Source organism: Branchiostoma belcheri, unplaced genomic scaffold, assembly GCF_001625305.1.
Source record: "Branchiostoma belcheri isolate BF01 breed outbred unplaced genomic scaffold, Haploidv18h27 scaffold33, whole genome shotgun sequence".
Taxonomy (NCBI): Eukaryota; Metazoa; Chordata; class Leptocardii; order Amphioxiformes; family Branchiostomatidae; genus Branchiostoma; species Branchiostoma belcheri.
In genome coordinates this window covers 217,913-231,771 of record NW_017803943.1, presented here as the reverse complement: position 1 = coordinate 231,771, position 13,859 = coordinate 217,913, and the positions used below count along the sequence as shown (strand labels likewise).

General features: G+C 42.0%; 2 protein-coding genes across 2 annotated transcripts in view; both read right to left on the bottom strand.

The window, feature by feature from the left end:
• Positions 1–7,852, bottom strand: part of LOC109475274 (golgin subfamily A member 3-like) — an 18,563-nt gene extending 10,711 nt beyond the window's left edge. Inside the window, exons 1-7 of the mRNA XM_019775875.1 lie at positions 7,747–7,852; positions 7,002–7,239; positions 6,348–6,582; positions 4,372–4,517; positions 2,766–3,386; positions 996–2,090; positions 391–555 (exon numbers count right to left, since the gene is read on the bottom strand). Of these exons, the coding sequence (XP_019631434.1) occupies positions 391–555; positions 996–2,090; positions 2,766–3,386; positions 4,372–4,517; positions 6,348–6,582; positions 7,002–7,202 (2,463 nt within the window). The 5' untranslated portion in view covers positions 7,203–7,239; positions 7,747–7,852. The remainder of the gene's footprint in view (positions 1–390; positions 556–995; positions 2,091–2,765; positions 3,387–4,371; positions 4,518–6,347; positions 6,583–7,001; positions 7,240–7,746) is intronic.
• A 5,268-nt stretch (positions 7,853–13,120) lies between these two features.
• The window catches only part of LOC109475281 (arrestin domain-containing protein 3-like), a 9,634-nt gene continuing 8,895 nt past the window's right edge, over positions 13,121–13,859 (bottom strand). Inside the window, exons 10-11 of the mRNA XM_019775887.1 lie at positions 13,726–13,848; positions 13,121–13,335 (exon numbers count right to left, since the gene is read on the bottom strand). Of these exons, the coding sequence (XP_019631446.1) occupies positions 13,199–13,335; positions 13,726–13,848 (260 nt within the window). The 3' untranslated portion in view covers positions 13,121–13,198. The remainder of the gene's footprint in view (positions 13,336–13,725; positions 13,849–13,859) is intronic.

Below are 13,859 nucleotides of genomic sequence, written 5' to 3'. Positions count from 1 at the left end.
GAGGGAGAGAGAGAGGGGGGAGAGGGAGGGGGAGAGAGAGAGAGAGAATGGTTTATTTAAAATAAAAACCTTTGCAGCACCAGTGCTGAATTGCGGCTTTTGTACAAAAAAGTCACAAACATGTCATCAGGACTTACATATTATACATTACGCATTACAAATAAGAAGTTTAAAATCTGGAAGATCACTAGTATGGCAACTTAAAAATCTATCATGACTTTGATTAGCATTTACTGTCATTTACCAAGCGAACACAATATGGTAAGTGTACTGTTAAGCACACACTGTGTATCTGTATCGGTATAGCCGGTATAACCGCCCTTCGGTGAAACACACCAGCTTCGCAGGCACACGGCACAGCATTTAAACTGTTAGTTTTGTAGTTCCTACCTGGATGGACTCGAGTCGCTCGGAGAAGGTGTCTTCGATGGCGGTCTTCTCACGCTGAAGCTGTTCGAAGGCGGCCTCCCGGGAAAGCATCTCGGCCTCGATCATTTCCAGGTGTTTGGCGAGGTCCTCCTTCCCCTTCATGGCAGCCTGCTGCGTGTCCAGCACCTGCAGTGGATTAATGAATGAATGGTTTTATTCTGTAAAACATTGCTGCCATCTCCTAATGACTTAAGTTTCATCAGGTTGGTAAATCACTGAGTAAAAAGACACTTTTTACACTCAAGTCTTTTGTATGTTTGGGAATGCATCTATAGCAGTGACACCTGTGCTGCAATGCAATGTGAACCTGTCATGACAGGCAGTCACCAAAATATTGGGTGAATAAAAGACTTGGTTGTGTAAAAAGAGTCTCTTTAGTCATTGCAGCCATCTGGCTGAAATACTTTTCACTTACATCCAGGAAATAACACTGACACAACTCACTTCAACCGATAGCGTAAAATATTAAAATAAAATAATACAATTACTACCTACAAAAAGGCAGCAGAATCTTCAGCTAATTGAAGGCGGCTGCTTCAAGATGAAAGAAGAAGAAGAACACTAACCTGCTGACGGAGGTTCGCATTTTCGCTCTTCAGCTGCTCCAAGACAGCCGACTGCGAGACGTAGCTTGTCTGAAACGTGGTGAGCTCGCTCTGTAGCTGCACCCGTGCCTCCTGCGTGAACTTCAGCTGCTCCTGGAACCAGTCCTTGGCACTCACCAATGATTCCACATCGCCCTGCGCTACGTTTAGTTCGCTCTGAGCTTGCAGTCTCTCCTGTTGGACTTCCTTCAGTTGGACCTGTAGTCCTGACAGCTGGGACTTGATTTCTTCAAGGTTTGTCTCTTTCCCCTCGAGCTCCCTCTTCAGCTCTTCCGCTTTCTCAAGAAGCTTGGAGTTTGACTCGTGCGCTGCGCGTAGCTCATCGTTCAGCACCTGTATCGTCTGCGCCTTGTTTTCCAGCTGCAGCTGTAGGTCCTGCAGCATTTTCTCCAGGTGCTCCTTGTTCTGTTTCACAACTTGCAGCTCGTTCGAGAGAGCCCTCGTGTCTTTCGTCTCCCCGTGACCGCTCGTTTGGAGCTCGTCAAGCTTCTTCTGTAGCTCCACCAGCTGTGATTGCAGTTCAGCTCTTTCCCGAATCACCGTCTCAGCTTCTGTAGAAAGCATCTCCAGCTGGCCTTCCAGCTTGGCCTTTTCCATCAGGGCCTTCTGGAGTTTGGCTGCCCCTTCTCTCAGCATCGCCGTGGTTTCTTCCATAAGCCTGTTGTGGTGGGTTACGCTGAAGGAGTGTTCCTCGACAGTTTCCTGGTTGGTGGAAGAGTACACGACCTGTTCGTACTCTGTGTCCTGCTGTAGCCTGACTGGAACGAGATATCCGACACTGTTTGCGGTGGGCATGACAGTTGGCCCGTTCTGATTGGTTGACGCAGTATGTCCGTTCTGATTGGTTGACGCAAACCTGGAGGGCGTGGAGCTTCCGATCGGTTGGAACACGGCCATGCCGTCAATCGGAATGTCGATTCCGGAATCGGTGCTCTTGGAGGGTTCTGGTTGGGGCGTCTTGTCCCCGTCGATTTCGTCTCCCCGGCCATCGTGAGAGTTTGTTTCCGCTCGTCCCCACTGGGCCACCTTCTGGACATAGCTGGTCTCCTGGCTCACCTGAAAACACAACAGCGCAGAATGAAATTGGCTGGTCAGTTCAACAGTTCAACAGTTTATTCATGAAAACCAGCCTCGCAGCCTGGACAAAACATGCTGAATAACACTGATATTCTAAAGTTGATTGTCTGGCAAATAAAAATTAACATTACAATACATATACAAACACACAAACAAAAAACATTACAAAAAGCCTCACATGTGCACTAAAGTAAAGACCAGACTGTCCTAAGAGTCTTACTGCGAAGACTTATTCTACAGGCATATTGCCTTGTGTAAGAAAGAGTTTTTCAGTCTTTTCGTACGGGCTGCTGGTACTGCATTACTACCATTAGACACTCTGACTGCATTCCATCTGGTTCTTTGGGAACCTACTGCTAAGGAGAAAAGAGGTAGGGGGAGACCCAGGGCCAGAGTCACCTACTTAGACAACGTGCAATGTGACACTGACCTGCATGATACTAACGAATTGCGAAGGGCCATGGAAGACCAAGTGTTATGGAGGAGACTTTCTGGACAAGTAAGTACATTTTGTCTCTTAGAAGTCAGCCAATTACAGTTGAGATCACCCATAATTATAACTTCCTCATCTAAGAGACAAAATGTACCGCCATTGGCGATACGCTGCCCCTTGGTAAATAAATAAAATAAAATGAAAGTAAGTAAGTGGCAAACCTGTGAGGCCAGAAGGGACTGGCCCAGGGTGGCCATTTCCGAGTCTGTGCTTGTCTCGCTCTCTCTCCTCTTGGGCGTCGATCGGATCGCTTCTTCACTTGAGTACCCGCTATGTTCGGTCCCTCCCCCATCCTCCTGTCCCGTCAGCGTGCTCGAACTTGCCGTGGTGGTCGTGCTAACGTCGCTCGCTTGGCTGCTAAACGATGAACGCCTCACGCGCTCGCTGGCCTGGCTGCTTGCCTGGCTTCCCGAGGACGATCGACGGCTCTCGTGGTACCTTGTGCTCGATTTCGGCGGCTTCTTCTTCGTCACTGACCTTCCCACGTTCTTGCTCTTGTGCCGAGGCTTGTCCGTGCTGACCGTTGGCGAGGGCGTCGTCCTCCTCACCGTGGTTACCGACTCCACGGGACTACGGAAGAGTTTCACCCCGCCGAAGTACGCAACGTCACCGTTCTCCGCGGGGGAGGGTGACTGGGGTTCCACTGTCGTTGTCTCAGTTGTTGTTATTGTTGTTGACATGTTGTTGTTGGTGTTGGTGACTGTGGGTTCTCTCTCTGCTGCTGGCAGCTTGGTGGGAGGTTCGAACATGTACGGGGACTGCCTGGCAGCTGGGGGGCTTGTCTGAAACATTCAGAAGAAGGAGCAAACTTCATGAGAATGACTAAATGCAGACAATTATAAATGAATTAACATGTCAATAGCACTATTGAATTAGACTTGATAGACAATGATTCTGAAAACCCTAATGTACTCAGTAATCTAAGTGTGCATGATCTATAAATTGTCTGCAAGATTGACTGTTCTCTAACGATTCTGTGCATTTTTCTTGTTACCTTTTGTTGGATTTCTGCATTTCATTTTAAGTCAACTACTGTGATGATCTAATTTGTCTATTGGGACCTCACTTAAATCACACAGTACCTGAGTTACATGTAAGTCTGTGCTTGAATTTTTTGCATTCCTACATTGTTGTTGTGGCCTTGGGCAACTGATTACTCTCAACTCAACATTATTATGCAAGAAAACACACTGATTTCGTTTAGTTTGCTTGTCTCTCAGGTTCCAAGTTTATACAATTATACAATTATTGAGTGCTAACAGCTTGAAGTGTCGATGTCATTCCTATAAAAGCATATACCAGACTGGTATGTTATTGCTTGCTTGAACAGTTCAATTTAGTCCTTATACTATAGAACCATGAAAGAACTGCATGGGAATACATGACATTGTACCTTATTTGGTGTTCTGCAATTTTTCGTTGTGAATTTGTTTTCGTGAACTCTGAATAGCAGATTGAATGTGAGCCAATTTCAGACTGTAACATCTGTGTCCATAATATCACCATAGTCCATAATATCGCCACCTTGAGAAAAGATATTTTTACTGCAACATACCCTAGGTATGTACATTTGAGGTGTGCAGGAGTGCATACCAAAAGTATGTTGCAGTAAAAATATCTTAAAGTACACCATTTGTCAAGGTGGCGATATTATGAACCCTGGTGATATTATGGACACGGATGTTACCTGCTCTGCAATTTTTCCCTGTGATGATTTTGTAGCATTTTACAGCATCTTAAAAACATGAGCCAGTTTTCAGACTGTACCTGCTGTTCAGTTTGTTGCTGGCTCCAGGTTTGGTACAGTCTCTGTTGAGTCTGTATATGAATCTGAAGCCTCTCCCTGTACTGCCTCTCTGCCTCGGCAATGGTCTGATCCGCTGACTGAGGGGGGAGGTCACCAGTCGGACTACCTGAAAGACAAGTTGTACATTACTGTAATTCATGATTTTTTTCACTGTACTGTTATGTTCACTGTTTTCACTGTCACTTCTGTACCACCAAACTTAACATTACAGTTAACAAATATTTCCTGGGCTTTCTTTTTCCTACCTGTCGCCACCGTGAATGTATAGTTCCGTGAACATGTCCTTTTTTCTATGACCGTGAACTTTGCTACCGTGAACATAAAGTGAACTATAGTATCCTCAGACTGCTGGGCCGTGTAGAGCTGTAATTACTGGTACATACGTGGCATTGTACAGGGGGAGGCATTGTACAAACCATTGTCTTTAGCTACTGAGCACTGTTCAACTTCACAAATAAGTAAAAGTTCAATAAAATTTATAAATCGTCAGTGATCAATTCAAAACAAAAAAGTAGCTTTGCCCCAACAAAATCACCATATAAAATACATGCGTCATGTCCCAATTTGCTTCTAGATCAACAGTTCCTACTGGGATTAACAAAAACTTCCAAAAGCACAGTCTATACACATGTCAAAACTCACTTTAAAGATTATCCACAATTGTATGGAACACAATGAATGCTATGTAAATACCTGTAGGCAAGCTTTTCAAAGAGGCTTGAGTAGTTAATAGAGTCAGTATATGACGTCAGTGCAAACGTAATTATACACCTCACTTGTGCCATGTGAACCATGACTAATATTAAACTTCCCTTCAATAAAGGATATGTAAATGTTAAATTTTCAATAAAACTTTGATTTTCTGCACTATACTGTCTGTAGCAACTGTTAAAGGCACAGTGTATTTCTTTCTTTGTTTGCAGGTATTTCAAGTGGAGAAATTTACCAAGAGGTCATTATAAAAACAGAAGGCTGGAAAACTACCGGTATGCTCACTTCCTGAAACTGTGTATGCCAAGGTTGCATCGCTACATACATGTAAGTTCTCCCCAGACTCCAGTTCAGCATTTCTTTTAGTTCTTTTGAATTCGAAAATCAAGTATATCATGTAAAGATTCCACTGTATGTATGTTTCAGGATTTATAAGGGCTTTTTTACCAATAATCTGTATTGTGATACTTTGTGTGACCTTACCTAGGCTAGCCTCCATAGCATGCCAAAAACTGGGGGTTTTGAGGGGTCTTCAGGGTCTTTGGGATCTTTTATGTGCTATTTTCTGATTGCATAATTATAGACAACATAGCCGGCCTGGTTGAATTACCCCCGTTTTTAGAACTGGGCTGATCAGAAAACAGCCGAAGACCACCAAACCCCCAGTTCTATAAGCCTGCTACAGAGGCTAACCTACAATGTAGGCCTCCTCCCTAAATGACCTCCATGAAAAACAGCCTGCAGGCTAATACTAGTAATAGAAGCCTCTAAATTTTTAAAGTAACATCAAGTAACCTGAATTAACAAAAGTATGTTCTTCAAGACTGTGAACTTATTATCTCAATCATAACATCAGACTCGAGTCTCACGTACTGAAATATAAGAGACTTAGCAAGAGACAAACGCAGATGGATTGAACTGTACAGACACATACACTGATTTGGCCTGTCAATTATTGTAGTTTGCTAATTGTAGCCTGCTAATTTACAACCAAGAACAGTTATTTATTATTGTTAAAGATTCCACTATGTTTCTAAAGGATTTATTGGGACTTATTGTGATACTTTGTGTGACCCTTAATTACCTAGGCCTCCTCCCTAAATGACCTGCATGAAAAACAGCCTGCAGGCTGTTAGGAGCCTCTCACCAGTAAATAAAGCTTATAACACTAACAGAGTCACCAATTAAGACATGTTTGGCCTAATTCAAAGACATTAAGACTCACCTGTAAGAGTAGACTCTGGTAACTGGAGAGTTTCGGCGAAGGACCTCAGCATTTCATTTCCCCAGGCCGCGGACTGGAACCTCGCTCCCTGTGACCTTTCCTCGGCACGTACCTCACCTGGTAGGTTCAGTTTTGAAGGGTAAATGTCAGGAGAGTCCATATCAGTGCTTACCGCGGGGAGGGGCAGGGCGGGGGTGTCCTTATAGTAGTCTTGCTTTAAGGAAAAGACTTGTTTCTTACCAGTGGTCAAGTCCAAGTCTGACTGTGAAGGTTCTAAGGTTAAAGAAGTTTTGCTTGAAGTTGAGAAAGAAGTGTTCCAAGAGTCAGGCAAGGAAAGATTGTAGGAGTGATCTGTCCCTTCTCCTGGGTCAAATGTACTGCTGTGAAAGTCTTCAGAAGGTGGTTGCGGAAAAGTGTCACACGTTCTGATTCTTACGTCGTCAGATCTGGTGTTGTCACTCTCTTCAATCACCAAGGAATTTCGCCCAATTATAGGACTTGTTGCATGAACTGATCGGTTGATATACGATTGGCTACAATTCCTTCTGAATCACACCAAACTTCAGACAGATTGTGGCTCCTATCACTTACTTGTGAGGAGGGGTAAGATAGCGTGGCCAAATCTGAGACAGATTTTTCCACGGTTTCACGTACCAGGTCCTTTCGAATCTCCCCAGCAAGGTGCTTCGATGACTCCCGCACTTCTTCGCTAGCCCGACCTCCTAGCGAGAGACCGATGTAGTCCAGGTCGGAGTCGTAAGAGACCAGGTTACCGCAGGGTTCCTGAAGGCAGGCGTCCGTTAGCGACTGGTCTACGTGGTGTGTGCTTGTGTTGCTCCAGGTCTGGTTGTCCATACATGGGGGTCAGTGACTCCATATCACGTCAGAGTGCCTGGGGGGAGGGCAGAATAATACGTCAGTACTGAAGGCCTTGTAACCAGTTAAACACTACCGGTAACAGGTTCTTCTTCATTTCTGCTTAGCCCCACAGCATAGAATTATTGGCAGGTTGTGCATTGTTAGTAACAATTGTGATCCTGTACATACATGTTGTATAAACAAAGGAAAGAGAAGGATAATCAAGAAGGGAACATAAATAACTGATTTTATGTAGGGTTGGTTCTGTATCTGTAACTCTGTATCTTTATCTGTCACTCACTCACACTGTATAGCCGGTATAACCGCCTTTCGGCGTAACACACCAGCTGGTTGATTCCCAAATTCTTTATAAGTCAATATGAAGTCAGGGCCAAAGGGGAAAGAGTCTCCACAAGTCTCTCACACTGTATATTGAATGTAAATAATTTACTGTAGCCCGACACATGAGCCCTCTGTTTTCATTCTTCAACAGTTGATTAAAATAAAAAGCAAGTACCAGAGGTAGAATCTGAATACGTACAAAGGTTCTCCCTTAGCAGACCAACTCCCCTGGCATCTTATCTCTCTATGTGGCCAATGTCTAGCTCTGCGTCTGGAAGCCTGGTAGAGGCTAGAACTAGAACTAGAAGTCTTAGACTAGATCTGTACCTTAGTCCACACAGTACATGCATTAGGAAGCATTATAATGCCAGATAATAAGATTCTTTTCATCTTGCCTTAGCCAGGTCAGTTTTCAAACTCACAGACATACTGGCTATACAGATACAGATATGTAGAACAATACATTGATACTACCAAGGAGCCTTGCAGGAGGTTTAAACCTTTTTGGTACTACCCAAGCCCAGACAGTACCAGTCAAGCCCTACAGCTGTCTCCTGGGATTCTAACCACCCCACCTTTTATGCTAATAACACACACAGGTGAGTCCAGACACCTGTAGGCATTGTTTTGGTCAATTGGTCAACAATTACAGGTGACAAGAACTGATGGATCTCATGCCCTGCAGACAAGGAAACACCAGGGAAGCTTAACAGACTCTAAATAGTCTAGATGACGTACCACTAGCATGGAATATGTGTACTCGTAATTGTGTTACACCTACCATTGGCTTAAAACGGCTGTGATACAATGGCTGAAAGGGAAAGACCTGTGGTATTTACCTACACTGCTTGTGCATACACGTACAAGAATGTCCACAATTTGCAAATTCCAAATAGACAGACACCATCATGGCAGGCCATTTGGGGATAGTTTTCCACTGGGACAACGATGCTAAAACAAATGGTAGAGTTACGTAATGTTTAAAGGAATACACACAAAAAAGGTTGACTGTACAATTTTCTAGCTACATAACAATCAGTTGGAAAAGCACACCGATATTGTATTAAAAGGTAGAACTTACACAAAATCATTTTCCCTGGGTTCTAAGACAGTGAGAAAATTTCCCAGACTCTTTATCCTTCTCTACAGGCCACATTCCACAACTGAGAGGGCCTGCATGCCCTTTTTCATAAGGCGTAATCAGGCCTTTTTAGACTTCGTAATTCGTAGGCAGCCTTCCCAAAAATCAACGTAATTCGTAAAAGGACATTAGCCGCAAATCACAAAGTCTTAATCAGCTCTGAGACTTTAACGTACTTCGTAATCGGCGACGAAAATTTTTCGTAAATTGTTGAATCACTACCCCCCATGCAGGCCCTCAACTGAGCCTAGCCCCCCACTGAAAAGTATCACCCTTCAACAGCACTTGGGTCAACTTCATGTGAACAGCCCCATTCATGCTTGTGTAAACAGGATAACAAAACCGCCTTCCCAAAACTGTTTTTCATACAGTCTGGACTTTACATCTGTTTACAAGACAACCACATAATGGGGAGGGAAACATGATGCAACCACTGTTGAAAGGCAGTGGTTCCCTTTAAATCAATTATACCATAGCCATTCTGCTGTATTAACGGTAATGTAAGCAGGATAACAATACTTAAAACTGTCTACCATTGACCACATAATGGCAAAATGAAACGTGATACAATGACTCCTTGGTAAAGGTTAGACATCCAGGTAATAAGCTAAGGTACCGTACACCAAAAAAAAAGTCACTCAACTGACTCAAGCAACTGGATATGATTTTGGAAACGGTCAGACGTTTCAGGTTAAGTATCCTGACTACCTTTCGTCAGTGACTCTCAGAGACCAGAGGAGAAATGCAGGCTTATACTAGTAAGCATGAACTATTGATGCAATGACTATTTAAATTAGGCAGCAAGTCCCTTTAAATCAATTATACCATAGCCATTCTGTGCTACTGTGGTAAAGCATTGACCAACAGGGCCCATGTGTGCCTGTGTTTACCCAAGGCGAAAGTAGACTCAGTTCTATTCTGGCAGCTGCCAAAACATCCTGCAGCCTGGCACTGTGTAAATATCCCAGGGCCAGGGCTACCCTATAGCATAGTTGGGCGACTGTTGCAGGGCTTCTCTTGCTTGCAGTCTTTTACAATAGTCCTAACAACATTGTTAGGGCTAATGTAAAAGACTGCAAGCAAGAGAAGCCCTGCAACAACTGCCATGTCTAGGCAGTGGACCGTGGTAATATTAGTAAATTATAGTAATCATCATTATGGTAGTGTGTAGAGGCACAGCAACATATTATAAAACTACTGTGGGGTATGATTCAAAATTTCAAACACAAGTGAAGGGTCTCGTATAACCGTTACACCTCAGATAAAATTTCTCAACAGACCACTCCCCCATAATTTACCTGGTAACATGATCTCTAGGTAACATGATCCCCCCACTGTTACAGTGCTTCTCTCATCTCACTTGCTATCTTTAATACAGTGTATTACTAATGACATTATACAATACAATGTCTGTTATTACTATGTACCCTGTACAACAGTGTATCGTATTGGTTATTTATGTGCCAGTAGTTCAATTTTCTTTACGTTTATTCTGATGACGACATTTGTGGCAAAGGTAAACACTCCATATTATGGCGTCTATGCGCCCCTCCCCTTCTAGATGGACATCATTTTTCTGCCCAAACCAAGGCGTTTTGAGCATCCTTATACAGTACAATAAAAAAATCACTTCAAGGTACAAAGGCATCTATCCTACAAACATTTTTGTCTTATTTCTTTTCTTACTGTACTGGAAACTGTCTCCCATCGTTTTGGCTAAGAATTTTGATATTCAACCTGACTTTTAATTCGCTGATATTAGGACAGTTTGAGGTGCTCATATCACATAATAAAGGCACCAACACCTTCCTCTACATGTATTAAGTTCACAGTAATCGTCTGTAAAACATAGAAGTACCTAGGGGGATAAAAATGGTGATATTTAACGTTTAAAACCTACCAAACCAGCGGGACAAAATTCCTGCGGCCTTCCGAGCCAGCTTGGCATATGGATCCCATACCGGAAGTCTCGCGCGCACTTCTCGCGAGGTTTGCAACTGGCGAGAGTTCAAGTTGGGATCCGCCCAGTAAATGCTAAAAATAGTAAAAACTTTTGACATATGCAAAGTTTTATCAAGGTTTAAATATGATAATCATGTATTATAATTGATTCAAATAAAAACTTTCTTTTCATGCTAAAATTATAGATAAGAAATATTACTAGCAGTGGATGATTTGGGAGCCAACTTATAAAAAACTTATGCCTGAACTTTTCACCAACTTTGAATACATAACAATGTTGATCAATTTTTCTGCTACCACCACGTTGAAAACGTAAGTATTGTTTTGGGTGTGCCTTTCTATGTACGTGCCTGTGTGCATGTTTCCAACCTCCCATATGTTTGGATCAATTAATGTCATAGAAAGAAAAAAAATGCTGCTATATTATAACAGAAACATAACCATACTAATGAAATTAAGACAAATTATAAAATTTACAAAAATTCTCAGTATTTCCATTACGAATAAGCCAATGAGACAGCTATGAAGTTCAAACCACTTTTAATGAATAAATGACTGGTTAATAATTAACTATTTAAAAAGTTTTAAAGTATATCATAATTTCAGCAGATCTCAACGCGTTTTTCCGATACAACTTTTTAATAAGATTGCTAGCGATTAACTCATTATCTAAGTATTACAATAAAAATTATCAGATATATTGTTGGTAATAATCCTTGTGTGCGATAAATATCAAGTTATGTCGTGTGAATGTTAAACAATAGTGCTGATAAATTGGCACTTAACACCATTGCATAATATATCAGTTATACTGAACAAGGCTAAAAACTCCTATCATAATTCATACGCTTTAATATGACAACATGTATTTACTTAAAATAAAAAGATTAAACCATGGAAATGTACATGTAAGTCAATGAGCCAGTATTTGTAATGGAAATGAAAGAGAAATTGAAAAAAATATAAGAACAAAACAGATCTCGAGACATGAAAATCCAAGTTCTGCTCCAATACATGCTGGATTGGAGGGGGGGTAAAAATGTGAATGAATTGCAACAGAGGGTGATGACACAGACTAAATTGCACACACATTACACACACACACAAGGAAATGAAGATAACAGAACAATTGACAACCATTTTTGTCCTAAAAAGCTCAGCTCACTGATTTCCCACTACACCATTCTTGCCACTGGCACCATTACATTTTGAGGTAGCCTTGCAACAGTTAATATCTGTGTCCATAATATCACCAGGGTCCATAATATCGCCACCTTGGCTTAAAGATATTTTTACTGCAGCATACCATAGGTATGTACATTTGATGTGTGAAGGACTGCATACCAAAAGTATGTTGCAGTAAAATATCTTTAAGCACACTGTTTCTCAAGGTGGTGATATTATGGACCCTGGTGATATTATGGACACAGATGTTACTAGTACTATACTAAGGTTTGCAAGAAAGTCAGAAATAGGAGGGTATCAAAGGGGTACTACTGGCATATCAATTTTTGCCACAACACTATGATCCCAATATACTCACTACCCCTGTACAGGCCTGTACTACTAACTTGACAATATTCAGAATCATGATCAGTTGAAGGGCTCCTTAATAGAAACATGATTAATTCAGGATACTGCTACCTTTCGTACAGCTTCTAACTTGGGAATACTACATAATCTTTCACAAAAAAGGTACTTATCTAACCAATACCATTAAACAGGTATCTTTTCCACAATTTCAAATGGTAACATTGCACCATACCATTGCAATCTGCAAAGACAACATAAACCTGAATGTTTTTTTTCACAACTTTTGCTGTAAGTTTAGAAAAAAAAAACAATGTAAAATATCTGCAAACTTCTGATTATAAAAAGTTTGTAGAGGGTCATGTTGAATACAAACATCTTTATAAATGTTGTTGAATACAAACAATTGTGAACAGTATCAAGTCTACATTCAGCTCCAGTAAATTGTAGTTATAATTAGTGCTACAACCATCCACTGTGGTGAAAAACTGGCTTTAAGACTTCTTAGTAATAATACGTAACTATCTAGCTGCTACAAATCTTTTTAAAAGATAGAGTACAAGGATTCAAAGAGAGTACATGTACCTCCAAGAAATTCCACTAGTACATTTGCATTTAAAAAAATGGGTACAGTCAAACTTGTGTAACCAGCCCACATCATGGCCACATGGTCAGAGCAGCCACTTGCTTTCTGGTACTCCCTTACACTGACAATGATATGACCAGATTTCTTTCATAGTCTCTACCAGGTTTCAGAAGTGCCTGGAAAGAGTAGAAACTGGTCAAATAGACAGATAATATATAAATATGCCAGGATGCCCAAGAAAACAATGTTTGAGAAGTTTGCCATTTAGAGAAGACTGGCCAACTCCCCTGGCATGTTATCTGTCTATTTGGCCAATTGCTACTCTTTCCAGTCACTTCTGAAGCCTGGTAGAGACTAGCTCTTTTGGTATAATTTCCTTGGGTGCTCACTAGACACAAGTCTGGCTGTATGCTGTTCCTGAAGTTTTAAGATCTAGACTTGAGGGTGTTTGCTCCAGTCATAGTACGTGTACTTTGGAGCAAAGTCCATGTTCCCCATGGTGTACTCGGAGTCTTCGCTGTCCTTGATGTTTGCCTTCCCGGTTTCGCACTCAGCATAGGAGGGAGGGGCTGGAAAATGTACAAAAAAACAGGCTGTGAAGATTTTGTGCTGGATTATCGCTAAAAAAATGTTCTTCCTCATTTTTCTTATTTTCTTATAGTGGGGACAAATTTACAAAGTTACATGGAGAAATTAAACTAGACAGTCACTCTGGTCTTCTTCAATAGACTGACCCAGTGACACTTTTCACATGGCTTCTCTGAAGTGTGATGCCAACACTGGGTCAAAGGTACATGTATCTGGTAGTGGTACATGATATCGCCCCCTGCCAAAGTTGAGTTTACCAGATACATTTGTACCAGGTACCTTTGACCCAGTGTGACTCTAGGTGAGAACAATCTCCTGTGTTCGATTAAAATAATTTGAACTTTCATGACACAAAAGACAGTATGACTTACGCAGACCAGGTGCCCCTGCCACAGGCTGCACAGGGGGTGGGGCGGACGGCATCATCCCAGCAGGGGGGGCGGACGGATACCCCCCAGGGAGGGGGGATGCCGCATCACCCCCAGGGGGGTACGCTGCACCACCA